General features: G+C 45.3%; 1 protein-coding gene across 13 annotated transcripts in view; it reads right to left on the bottom strand.

Annotated features, from left to right (window-relative positions):
* The window catches only part of ep400 (E1A binding protein p400), a 241688-nt gene that overhangs the window by 24288 nt on the left and 203990 nt on the right, over positions 1 to 13410 (bottom strand). For 12 of the 13 annotated variants that reach the window (XM_063074069.1, XM_063074066.1, XM_063074065.1 and 9 more), the window contains 6 exons: positions 12316 to 12504; positions 9242 to 9290; positions 9048 to 9157; positions 5994 to 6201; positions 2606 to 2754; positions 962 to 1066 (listed from right to left, as the gene is read on the bottom strand). In XM_063074069.1, the coding sequence (XP_062930139.1) occupies positions 962 to 1066; positions 2606 to 2754; positions 5994 to 6201; positions 9048 to 9157; positions 9242 to 9290; positions 12316 to 12504 (810 nt within the window). The remainder of the gene's footprint in view (positions 1 to 961; positions 1067 to 2605; positions 2755 to 5993; positions 6202 to 9047; positions 9158 to 9241; positions 9291 to 12315; positions 12505 to 13410) is intronic. The other variant, XM_063074068.1, reaches the window with a different exon arrangement.

Here is a 13410-nt window from a genome sequence, read left to right as displayed (position 1 = left end):
TGATAATAAGCCTGATTCTGATCAGAAGCTCAAATTCACTGTCTCGCTGCTCTCTTTGTTCAGTGGTTTGCTGTTCACAGTCCACATGCAGCCTTTTGAATGTAGTCAGTAATTTGAGAGTCCTAAAGCAGCAACATCAGTGAATGCAGTGGACACTAAATATATCTCATTACAAAGACAATTAAATTTCAAATTCCTGGTGTCAACATTTCTGAGGATCTAACCTTGTCCCAACATATCGATACAGCTATGAAGAAAGCCCGACAGCAGCTACTTTTTATTGAGTTTGAAGAAATTTTGTTTGACATCAAAGACACTTGCAAATGTCTACAGATGTACTGTGGAGAGCATTCTGACTTGCTGCATCACTATCTGGTATGGGTGGACTACTGCACAGGATTGAAGTGAGCTGCAGAGTTGTAAACTTAGGCAGCTCCGTCATGGGCACTAGTCTCTATAGTATCAAAGACATCTTCAAGGAATGATGCCTCAAAAAGGTGGCATCCATCATTAAGGACCCCTACCGACCAACCTATGCCTTGTTCTTATTGCTACCATCAGGAAGGAGGTACAAGAGCCTGAAGACAACAATTAACAATTTAGAAACAGCTTCTTTCCATCTGCCATCCGATTTCTGAATGGACATTGAACCCATGAAAACAACCTCGATATTTTTTAAAATTTGTTTTCTCACTAATTTAATTTAACTATTTTATATATATATATATACACAGTGCAATTTACAGTTTTTTTCTCTATTATCATGTATTGCATTGTACAGCTGCTGTGACGTCAACTAATTTCATGACATATGCCGCTGATATTAAATCCAATTCTGATATTTGCATAGATAATTTACTGAAGTTCATGCTGATGAAAATGAGTTAGTAGATGCTTCTACAGTCTGTTCAAATAGTGAACTACATTCACAGAAGAAACTTTTAAAGTGGGTATAACTTACAATGCGGGCGACTGGAAGATTGGTTACGGGACTGGTGAGGACAGCGCTCCTCTGCGTCACCTGAGCCAACTGCTGCTGCTTCTGTTTGAGTTTTAAGACATGATCCTAACAAATGAAATATACAAGTCAGATACATCCAAGAGTGTCCTAATGAATAATAAGAAATCCAAATCCTCGACACAACAGAGGAAACGTAGCTCAGCTGGGCATTTCTGACTTAATACCGATCAATATTGGGGATAGTTGCGGATGTCACTATTATTTGCAAGTGGAAATTAAAAATGTATACAGAACTAAATGTACATTATCTAAGATCCAGACAAGATGCTGTAGAAGTAACTAAGAAGAACTTTGAAGCAGAACTAACTACACTCAGATGTCCCAAAATAAGTTACAACTACACAAGCACTTTCCAAGGTACAGTCTCAAATACACAATTTGAGATGGAGCAGATAATTTGCGAACAATGTCAAACACTGAGCAAAGTACCAATAATAGTCAAATCAGAATAGAAAATACTGTCAACAATGCTTGTAGAGTGCGAAAGGGACACACACACACAGAGGGGGAGGGAGAGAGGGCAGAGGCAAGGGGTAGAGCGTGAAGGGCAGAGCCAGAGCAGGAAGAGGAGGAGGGAAGGAGGAAGGGGGGGGAGAGAGGGGGAGAGGGAGAGAGGGGGAGGGAGAGAGGGGGAGAGGGAGGGGGAGGGAGAGAGGGGGAGGGAGAGAGGGGGAGGGAGAGAGGGGGAGGGAGAGAGGGGGAGGGAGAGAGGGGGAGAGAGAGGGGGAGAGGGAGGGGGAGAGGGAGGGGGAGAGGGAGGGGGAGAGGGAGGGGGAGAGGGAGGGGGAGAGGGAGGGGGAGAGAGAGAAGAGTGAGAGAAAGAGGGAACACACAAAACCATTGCTGTTTCATTAGTTTTAATGAAGTACTGACTACTCCTCTCTTCACAGATGGTAGCTGACTTGTGGGATGTTTTTCCACTTTTATTTCAGAATCTCATTATCAATAGGGTTTTTGCAAGCGAGTTCTTCAAGGAAACTGACTTGAGGGATAAACATTGCCAGAAAGTTGGATGAGGAAGAAGTCCATGTTTATTTACTGGACAACCTAATTAGAAGGCAGATGGAGCTTGATTCATGAAAGATGGCACTCCATGCTGGAGTAGTGTCCCTTCAGTCCAGGGAGTAACATCCTGGGCTTTTTTTTTAAACTCTGAAGACTGAACAAGAAACCTTAACCTTCTGATACTGAGGCAAGAATGTTACCCACTGATGACTAAATACCAGTCACATAGTCATCTGCAATTCCTTCTCCTTCTATGACAACCAACATGCCTCTCTCACACAAGTGCGGTATAAGACTCTTTCTCAAATATAGTACACACAAGAGATTCTGCAGATGCTGGAAATTCAGTGCAACACACACAAAATGCTGGAGGTACTCAGCAGGTCAGGCTGCATCTATGGAAATGAATAAACAGTCGACATTTCAGGCCAAGAGGCAGAGGTCTTTCATCAAGTCCTGATGAAGGGTCTCAGCCCAAAATGTCGACTGTTTATTCATTTCCATAGATCTGCCTGACCTGCTGAGTACCTCCAGCATTTTGTGTGTGTTTCTCATATATAGTTCTGGCTTTAATCTTACCGGCACTTTTTGGACTCCCTTCAGCTGTGCTGAGGGTTGAGACTGGGGCTGGATTTGCTGGACTTGTACGGGAGCAGTCTGTGGCTGTCTGAAGAGCTGAATCTGTGCTTGAGGAATGGGTTTTCCTGTGGTCAGCTGGATGCCTGTAGCTGAAGATGAAAATGGATGAACAAATCATCAAGTTGAGCTGATGACGATCTCAGATGTCTGAGAGCTTTATTAAAGTAGCCAGAGGTAACACACAAAGCCAAACTGTTGGCTTAAATGCCAGTCCTTAAGTTAACCTTTAAAGAAAGACCAGAATCAGGTTTAATATCATTGGTGTACCATATGTTGTGGAACTTTTTTTTTGGCAGCGCTACATTGCAATATGGATCCTTAACGTTGCCTATCAGGGGAGGTAGTGGGAATAAGCTCCCACTACTTATTAAATGGTCCCAACGGTGCGCATCTCAAAAAGCCTCTGACAACCAAGTCCAGCTCCTGGCCTTCACGTGTGGCTTAGTTACTAAACTTGGCAGAACCATTTCTAATGACAGAAGGGGCAAATGTGGGTTACTGGTGCCTTAAAACCAGTCGCTTAGGGCAGTTGGGCTCGTCAGCCATAGTTGGCAGCTCTTTAATGACAAGGCAAACTCTGACCTCAAACCCCTGCTTTCTTGTGGCTATACCCATCACGGGGAAGGTTTTGGGAGTAAACCACAAAGCAAAAATCCGGAGCTTGAGTCCTTAAGGTGGTCCTACGTTGAGTTCAATGCTGACTGGCAACTTCTGCAAAGCCGCTGGTACCAACATGTATTGGTCTCTGCCGTTCTTTTGGGTTCATCAGCTGCTGCGTGGAGAAGGGAGCCTGCTGCATGGGCAACAGCTTGCTCTCCATATTGCACTACCTTGGCTTGCACATCAAGACAGCTAGGATGCTACATCCTCTGCAGTTTGCCTACCAGGAGTACAGTGGAGTCAACAATGCTGTCATCTACCTGCTGAACACAGCCTACTCTCATTTGGATAAGCAGGGCAGCACTGTGAGGATCATGTTTTTTGATTTCTCAAGTCCCTTGAATACCATACAACCCTCATTGCTGGGCGGGGGGAGGGGGGAAGCTCCATTCAATGCAGATTGGCACTTCCATTGTTATCCTGGATAACGGACAATCTGACCAGCAGACTACAGTTTATGCGGCTTCAGACCTGTATATCAGACATGGCCATAGGCAGCACTGAGACCCACAGGCGACTGTATTAGCTCCCTTCCTGTTTACCCTGTATACCTCGGACAACACAGTCATGTCATCCACAGAAATTTTCTGATGACTCAGCAATAGTTGGATATATAAAGGGAGGACAGGAGGATGAGTACAGGGCCCCGGTGGAGGATTTTGTCAAATGCTGCAAGCTGAATCATCTGCAGTCTAACATCAGTAAGACAAAGGAGATGGACTTCAGGAAGACTAAGCCTGCACTGCTCCCTGTTACTATTGATGGTGAGGACATGAATATGGTGAAGACCTACAAGTGTACCTGGGGGTGCACCTGGATGAAAGATGAATGCAGCACTAACACAGAGGCTGTGTACAAGAAGGGCCAGAGTCACCTCTACTTCCTGAGGAGACTGAGGTCATTTGAAGTATGCAGGCCTCTCCTTTATATGTTCTACTAGTCTGTTGTCGCCAGTACAATCTTCTATGAGTTGGTATGCTGGAGCTGGCTCTGGTATAGGAGTCAAATTAGACACACTGGACCCTACAGAAAATCCTGGCAATTCTGGACAATGTTTCTCACCCTCTTCATGCCACCTTGGTTGAACAGAGGAGCACTTTCAGTAACAGACTAAGCCAACTGTGCTGCTCCAAAGAGTGCTATACAAGGTCACTCTTACCCTCGGCCAGTAGTCTCTATAATGAGTCAACCTATAGCTGGGGAAGTGGTGACCGCCTCCTGTTAGACTGTCTGAGGTAACTTATTTTTATTCTTTCTTACTTCTCTTCTAATATTTGTATATCTGTGTACTTGTAATGCTACTGTGACACTGCAATTTCCTTTGGGATCAATAAAGTATCTAACTATCTACCCATGGTCGACCCTGGCCAATGGAGGCCTTATATTGAAATACATAATTTTAAAAGATTATAATTATAATAAGAAATTACAATAAATTTTAAAAAATTGTGAGGTAGTGTTCAGAAATCTGATGGCAGAGGGGAAGAAGGTATTCCTGAAAGGTTGAAAGTGTGCCTTCAGGCTCCTGTACCTTCTCCCTGATGGTAGCAATGAGAAGAGGTTATGTCCTGGGTGATGGGAGTCCTTAAAGACAGAAGGGAGAGGGGAGGGAGCGGGAAGCACCAGAGACATTCTGTAATGATCAATAAACCAACTGCTTGGAATCAAATGACCTTGCATGGTGTCTCGGGATAGAGTGAGTTTGCACCAGAGCCAACCCCCCCACACTCACACTCCTCTGCCACCTGTCCCACACCCCTTCCGCGGTGCTCCACCCTCGCCATTCTCACATCCTTTGCTCCTGTCAGATTTACAAACTCGTGCTCTGCTCCACATTGACAAATACAGTACTGTGCCAAAGTCTTCAGCACCCTAGTTATATATATAGGAGTATATCTATCTAATATATACTCCTGTATATATCGAGATTCAGCGGGGGGCGGGCGTCCGGCACTTGGCCGGGGGACCATAGTCGAGTGGTCGGCGACTTGGGCCAGCTCCCCCACTAGACTTAGTCTAGTGAGGAGTGTGTGAAGACACCCAGCAGGACTAAAAAAAAAACAAGACCTGACAAAGAGCAGATGAACTCCTTGTGAGCCAACAGCCATCTTCCATGGAAGAGATTAAAGCCTCACCACGTATCTACAAATCGTATGCTATGCACCTAGTTAGAAGAGATATGATGAACTTGGATGCTGCACCGTGGGCCTGGACCTGCCCAAGGCCTCTGCCTAAGGAAGGGCTGAGCTTGAGGAAGCCGCTGCGGCTGGAGGCCGACACAGCCTCGGGCTTGAGTTCGGCGGGGGTGGTGGGTGGTGCCAAGGTGGCCAGCGAGAACAAACTGGAGGAGGGGCTGTACTCAGTGCTGCCGCAAGATGGAAGAAGATGGAGGTGCATAGCTGCCAACCCCAGATTTGGGACCGCACCCACTGACTGACTGATATCTATCTAAGACTTTTGCACAGTACTGTATGTCAGCGTTAATAAATCTGATTCTGATTCACTAAATACCTATTTTACAGTGCAAGTATACTACCTGTGGAGAACACAATGTGACTTTGAGAACTACTAGAAAGATACAGCTAGAAATCCTAAATCAGGACTTCTTTTTGACTTGGACACAGGGAACAACACACCCGGAATTGTGAAGGCGCAGAAACCGCCCTACCTGGGGTGACCTGTGTGACGAGCGACCTGGTCTGGCTCTGCACTGGAGTCAAATTGGTGGACACCACTGCGGCTGTGGCTGTAACCGGGGCCATTGCAGCTCGGACACCTTGGTTGGTTGCTATGGCTACAACCTCTGTGGTAGCCGCAGACGTGGCTACTGTCCTTTGTTGAGCATGTACGACTTGAGCGGTTGTACCTCCTGTGGACTGGAAAAGACAGAAACATTGATGATGAAAAGAAAAGTTGACTACAATTGTATGAAGCATTTCACGAGATGTTTATGTTAATTTGCAGTAAGGAAAAGTAGATATAGTGGAGTTGTATAATGGACGGCCAATCAGAGAGTCATTAAAAATTAAGCACAGAAACAGGCCCTTCGGCCCACCTGGTCCGTGCTGAATGGCTTTAGAAGCACACTCCCATCAACCTGCACCGGGACCATAGCCCTCCATACTCCTCCCCACGTATCCATCCAAACTTCTCTGAAACATTGAAATCGAGCTTGCATGCACCACTTATACCGGCAGCTCATTCTACACTCTCACAACCCTCTGAGTGAAGAAGTTTCCCCTCATGTTCCCCTTAAACTTTTCCACCTTTCACCCTTAACTCAAGACCTCGAGTTACAGTCGCACCCAACCTGGCTTAGACAGAAGAAAAGATGCCGTAGAATGCCACTTGAAGGAGAGTCCCCTTAGCAAAAAATGCTCTGCGCAGATGAATGGCTCCAAGGAGGAAGCACAATACTCCTGAGAAAGAGAGCCAGTTTGCTTAAGATTGCCTTCCAGGGGAGTTTGAAAATGTGGTGGGTGCTTTCAAACAGACCTGGGATCCAGCGCGTGAGTAAGAGACACACCCCGAGCACTCCAGTATGAACTCCAACAGTTATGTGCATATAGGACTGGTTTAACCGTACTGCGTCCTTTTCTTTTTCCTACTAATTGTTTGATAAAGCTGAAATTGGTAAATATACTTCCTTTATAATTTTATGTGGTGTACCATCTGTTATTTCTTGGCAACTGATAATTGCATATGGGCAGAATTGACACATTATTTGCTCAAATCAAGGTTTCTTTAATCGGTACATCATGAAGTTCCTGCTTGGTTGATCCCCAAATCATACCAACCCTAGACATATATCGTTTGTGAAAGGTGACCTTCTCACCACTGAGTCATATGACTGTTAGCCAAGTTAGCTATCAAGGCAAGTTTGCATACGAGCCTGGTGAGAGGGTTACAAGCTAAACTTGGGGATAATCTGAAAGATTGGCCCAGGACAGAGGATTCTGGCCTGTTGTTGGCAGCCTTTGCCCCAGCAGACAATAGACAATAGACAATAGTTGCAGGAGTAGGCCACTCAGCCCTTCGAGCCAGCACCACCATTCACTGCGATCATGGCTGATCACCCACAATCAGTACCCTTTTCCTGCCTTCTCCCCATATCCTTTCACTCCGCTATCTTTAAGAGCTTTATCTAACTCTTTTTTGAAAGAATCCAGAGAATTGGCCTCCACTGCCTTCTGAGGCAGAGCATTCCACAGAAACACAACCCTCGGTGTGAAAAAGTTTTTCCTCAACTCCGTTCTAAATTGTCTACCCCTTATCCTTAAACTGTGGCCTCTGGCTCTGGACTCCCCCAACATCGGGAACATGTTTCCTGCTTCTAGCGTGTCCAATCCCTTAATAACTTTATATGTTTCAACCAGATCCCCTCTCATCCTTCTAAATTCCAGTGAATACAGTAGGGGCGATTTATTTATATACAGCAGGAAATAGGCCCTTCTGGCCCTTCAAGTCGCACAAATTTAATGCTAACATAATCACAGGACAATTTACAATGACCAATTAACCTACTGACCGGTACTTCTTTGGACTGTGGGAGGAAACTGGAGCACTGATTCTGATCTGGGTCTCTATTAATGGAGGGAGGAGAAGATGGTGATGCGATGCAGCGTGCACGGCCGTTCCGAATGATATCGTATCTGTGCACAATCCTGATTTGATGGAGACAGACGTGAAGAAGCACGGAGGAACATCTGGAGAAACTTTTGAAATGCCTGCTTTGCTGCCGCTGCTACTGTGTGATTGAGAATCTCCGGAGGAAAGGCCCCAAATCCTCGGCCTTGCCTATTGCCTGTTGCCGGGGCCGGGGTGGAAGCGCTCGGTGCATCGGTGTCGGAGACTTGGGAGTTTTCGGACGGACTCGGAGTCGGATGCTTCCGGGATGTTGCATCGGCAAGTTTGCGGCGCTGGAGGTTTACCATCTGCGTGAAATGCTGGGACTTGCGGGAGACTTTGAGACTTTACCGTGCCTATGGTCTATTCTTATCAAATTACAGTATTGCTTTGTAGTGTTGTAACTATATGTAATAATTTTGTGGTTTTTGTCAGTTTTTCGTCTTGGTTTGTCGTGTGTTTCTGTGATATCATTCTGGAAAAACATTGTATCATTTCTTAACGCATGCATTACTAAATGACAATAAAAGAGGACTGCGTGTCCTCATAATCTAAATCTATTATAGACTGAGTGGAAAGAGGGCAGCGAGAGGGGAATCATGGTTGGGAAAAGGGGAAGGGAGAGGGAGAGGGGAGGGAGTGGGAAGCACCAGAGAATGAATAAGCCAACTGCTTGGAATCAAATGATCTTGCCTGGTGTCTCAGGGCTGGTTGTGCCATCCCCCTGCCCTTGCCACTCTTTCTCTGCCACCTGTCCCACCACCCCCCCACAGTGTTCCACCTTCGTCATTCCCAATGCTCCTGTCAGATATACAAATCCACTCTCCATTCCACGTTGACAAAAGCAGTACTGTGCAAAAGTCTTAGGCATTATATGTGCCTAAAACTTTTGCACAGTACTGTAAAATTAGAAATGTGACAAGATAAAGTGTTACATTTTCAGGAGGTGGGATATATTTAAAAGCTAAACTCTGGTAAATCGGTTTATTATCATCACATAGACAGAGGTACAGAGAAAAAAAAATTGTCTTGTGTACTGTTCATACAAAATAGCTGTAGGCTATTCTAGAGAAGATAAACGAGTTGAAGCACTCACTGTGAGGGTTCCGGGAATAACCTGCTGTGCAAGCCGCTTGTTAATGGGTTGGAAGGTACTCTGCTGTACTCCTGCTGCTGTATTCACGATGACATTGCCTCCCACAGTGGCTGAAAAAACAAAATCATAAGAAGCGCTCAGAGTGGAGCTGTGCCAGGCTCCCCTCAGAACCCCACTACGAAACAATGACTTACCAGTCTGAATGTTTGTCGTACCAGGTGCTGTTTTGATAGTTCCAGCCTGCTTCGAAGTAGAACAGGAAACCGCCTTTAGTGAAATATCATTTAGTTCAGAAATACAACTCCACAAAGTCTTCTACTTGGGTAACATCCAGGAGTTACACAAACCTGAAGTCCCACACCTCCAGGTTCAAGAATAGCTACTTCCTTCCAACCATTCGGTTCTTGAACCAAGATGGCACCAGTGAACTTTTCTGATGTGATACAGGCTGCGAACAAAGCTTCTAAACATCCCTCTTCTAAATTACTCTTACTGCCATCTGCAGCCTGTAATTTCCCTTTAAGCAACGTACTTTTGAACCATCTTAATGAACTAGCGATTTCATGATTTTCTGAAGGACTCGGCAGATTTAACTCTCACCTTTAAGCAAATGGAGGTACATCACAATAGCTGAAAGAGGGAGGAAAGGAGGACTCCAAGCAGGCTGAAAAACCAAGCCATGGAAGTTCCTCTACCCAGCATTTTGTTAGCAAATATATAGTTGTTGGAGCAGAAGACTGAGGACCTAAGGGCAAGATTACTGTATGGGATGGAAATGAAGAATTGCAACGTTCTGTGATTCACAGGAACATGGCTCACTCTGAACATGCCAGATTCAGTGATAGACCTGAGGGCTTCTTGATATACAGGATGGACCGAACTATTGATTCAACGAAGGCAAATGGTTGGGGGGGGGGGTAGGGTCTGTGTTTCATAAATTCTGTGGTGGAATGGTCTTGGTCTTCTCACATTCTTGTTCCCCTGACGTGGAACACTTAATGATTAAGTTCCAACCATTCTACTTACCAAGAGAGTTCCCTTCCATGATCCTCACCACAGTTTACATACCACCAAAAGCTGGGCATAAGATATTGAATGCTGCCATCAAACAAGAAACAGCCCACCTCAAAGCATTTCCAATCATAGTCAGGGTCTTTAATCAGGTTTATTTGAAGAAATCTCTGCCCAATTAATATATATGCATCCGTTAGTCTCGTGAGACCATGGATTTGTGCCTTGGAAGGTTTCCAGGGTGCAGGCCTGGGCAAGGCTGTATGGAAGGCCAGCAGTTGCCCATGCTGCAAGTCTCCCCTCTCCATGCCACCGATGTTGTCCAAGGGAAGGGCACTAGGGCCAGTACAGCTTGGCACCGGTGTCGTCGCAGAGCAATGTGTGGTTAAGTGCCTTGCTCAAGGAACAACACGCTGCCTCAGCTGAGGCTCGAACTAGCAACCTTCAGATCACTAGACCGATGCCTTAACCACTTGGCCTCGCGCAATTACTATAAGCATATAACCTGCAGCACCAGGGATCCCTACAATGGACCACTACTATACATGATAAGGAATGGCTAGACTGCATTTTGGGAAATTGAATCACTTGGCTGTCCTTCTTTGACCGGCATACATGCAGAGACTGAAGAGCATGGATAGGAGATGGTCATGGGAGGCAGAAGAGTGGCTATGGGACTGTTTCGAGTCAGTGGATTGGGCCGTGTTGAAGGAGTCAGAGGATCTGAATGAATACACCACAGTTGTCAGGGACTTTATAAAATATGTTGTGGATGAGTGCGTTCCTACAAAATCATTCAGAGTCTTCCCCAACCAGCAGCTCTGGTTGAACCATGAGATCTGCAATCTGCCAAGGGTCAGATCAGTGGCATTCACTTCTGGTGAAATGATCTCCAGAAAGCCATCTCATGAGTGAAGTGGCAATTCCAGACCAAACTTGAATCACTAAAAGATACTCAACAGCTGTGCGGGGTTTGAATGCTATTACCTCTTAAAAAAGTGAAACCAAGTGACATAGGTGACAAAAAAAACAACAGGAATTCTGCAGATGCTGGAAATTCAAGCAACATACATCAAAGTTGCTGGTGAACGCAGCAGGTCAAGCAGCATCTATAGGAAGAGGCGCAGTCGACGTTTCAGGCCGAGACCCTTCGTCAGGACGGGTCTCGGCCTGAAACGTCGACTGCGCCTCTTCCTATAGATGCTGCTTGGCCTGCTGCATTCACCAGCAACTTTGATGTATGTTGTGACATAGGTGACAACAGGGCTTCACTCCCTGATGAGCTCAATGCCTCCTATGCTCCCTTTGACCATCAAAACATGGAGGAATCTTCACGAACTTCCACAGCCCCCAAGGACTCTGTGACTTCAGTCTCGACATAACAGTATCCTTCAGCAGGGTGAACCCACGGAAAGCAATGGGCCCAGATGGAGTATCCGGTCAAGTACTAAAGAACTGTGCTGATCAACTGGCTGGTGTGTTCACTGATATCTTTAACTTCTTGCTTCAGCAGTCTGAGGTATCCAATTGCTACAAGCAGGCTTCAATCATACTGGTGCCTAAGAAGAACAACATGGTGGTCTGCCTCAATGAATATCATCCAGTAGCACTTACATCCTCTGTGATGAAGTGCTTTGAAAAGCTGGAGGTGAAACATATGAACTCCTATCTGAGAAGCCACTTGGATCCGTGCCAATTTGCCTAGTGCCACAGAAGATACGATTTCATTGGCTCTGCACTCAACCCTGGAACATCTGGACAGCAATAATGCATACACCAGGATGTTCTTCATCAACTACAGCTTGGCACTCAACACTATCATCACCTCAAAACCAATCAATAAGCTTCCAGACCTTGGCCTCCTGTACAACTGGATCCTCGATATCCTCACTTACAGATGCCAGTTAGTTCAGATTAGCCAAAATATCTCAAAGCTGGTGACAAATTAGCATATAGGAGGAAGACTGAAAATCTGCTGAGTGGTGTCACAACAACTACCTTGCACCCACTGCTTCGGTTAGGGTTGCTGAGGCTCACTGGGCTGGAAAGGTTGTTTTGTGTTGTATTTCTAAATAAGTATACAGTAACAGGCCCTCCAGTCCACAATGTTGTCTCGAACTAATCACATTAGTAATCAAATGCCCAAGGAACTAATCCCCTCTGCCGACACATTTTCCACACATACATATACCCATCTAAGAGTCTCTATTGTATTGGCCTGCCACCTAGAGAAGGAAAAGCCAGAGATGTTTCTTACCAGCACTGCAGTGTTGGCCACGGTGGATGCAGCAGTCTGTCCCACAGCTTGAGATTGCTGAACGGCTGCAGCCTGAGTCTGGGAGCTCTGCTGCTGTGGAACGGCCGTCTGGGAATTTTGCTGAGCTTGTTGCTGCTGTTGCTGCTGCTGCTGTGCCAGATGCTGAGCCCTCTGCTGCTCTGCTAAAGCCTTGGGAGTTTGTTGAAAGAAAGAGAAAAAGTAAACGCAATTAATATGTGAAAGAGAAAACAAATGCAAATTTAGAGCACCATTAAGATCCCTTCCAGGATGTACCAAAGCACTTTGCAAACAATGAAGTGCTTTGAAGTGTAATCACTGTTGTAACATTGAAAATCCACAATCAATTTGCATACAGCAAGCTCCCACAAACAAGTAATAATAATGTCAGTGCCGCCCTTCTGTAATTATAGAGCCAGCATTAAAATATCAGTAACGCTGCCATGGGAAATCAATCAATTAAGGCTCTCCTCTTCAAAACAGCACCTTGAAGGACTCTGCTTAATCTCTCATCTGGATAAAGTATAAGTAGACCATAAAACATAAGAGCAGAATTAGGCTATTTGGCCTATTGAGTCTGCTCTGCCATTTCATCATGGCTGATCCATTTTCCCTCTCAGCCACAATCTCCTACCTTCTCCCCATATTCCTTCATGCCCTGACTAATCAAGAATCTATCAACTTCTGCCTTAAATATACCTGTGGCAATGTATTCCACAGATTCACCACTCTCTGGCTAAAGAAATTTCTCCTCATCTCCATTCTAAATGTACATTTCTCTATTCAGAAGCTGTGCCCTCTGGTCTTAGACTCCCCACCACAGGAAACATCCTCTCTAAATTTACTCTGTTGAGCCTTTCAACGTTCAATAGGTTTCAAAGAGATCACCCCTCATTCTTCTCAGCTCCAAATCTTCCTCAACAGTGCAGTGAAATGTTAAGGAAGAATGTTGTACTCAGTTCCCTGACTGGAACCACACACAAAGGTAAAAGAGTGGAAACTATAAAGAAATGCTCAGCATTGTCCCTTGTTTTGGCAAACTCTCAACCTTTCTTACTTGAAATAAATACAAATATA

Source organism: Mobula hypostoma, chromosome 21 (genome assembly GCF_963921235.1).
Source record: "Mobula hypostoma chromosome 21, sMobHyp1.1, whole genome shotgun sequence".
Classification (NCBI taxonomy): Eukaryota; Metazoa; Chordata; class Chondrichthyes; order Myliobatiformes; family Myliobatidae; genus Mobula; species Mobula hypostoma.
This window is presented reverse-complemented; position numbering and strand designations above follow the sequence as displayed.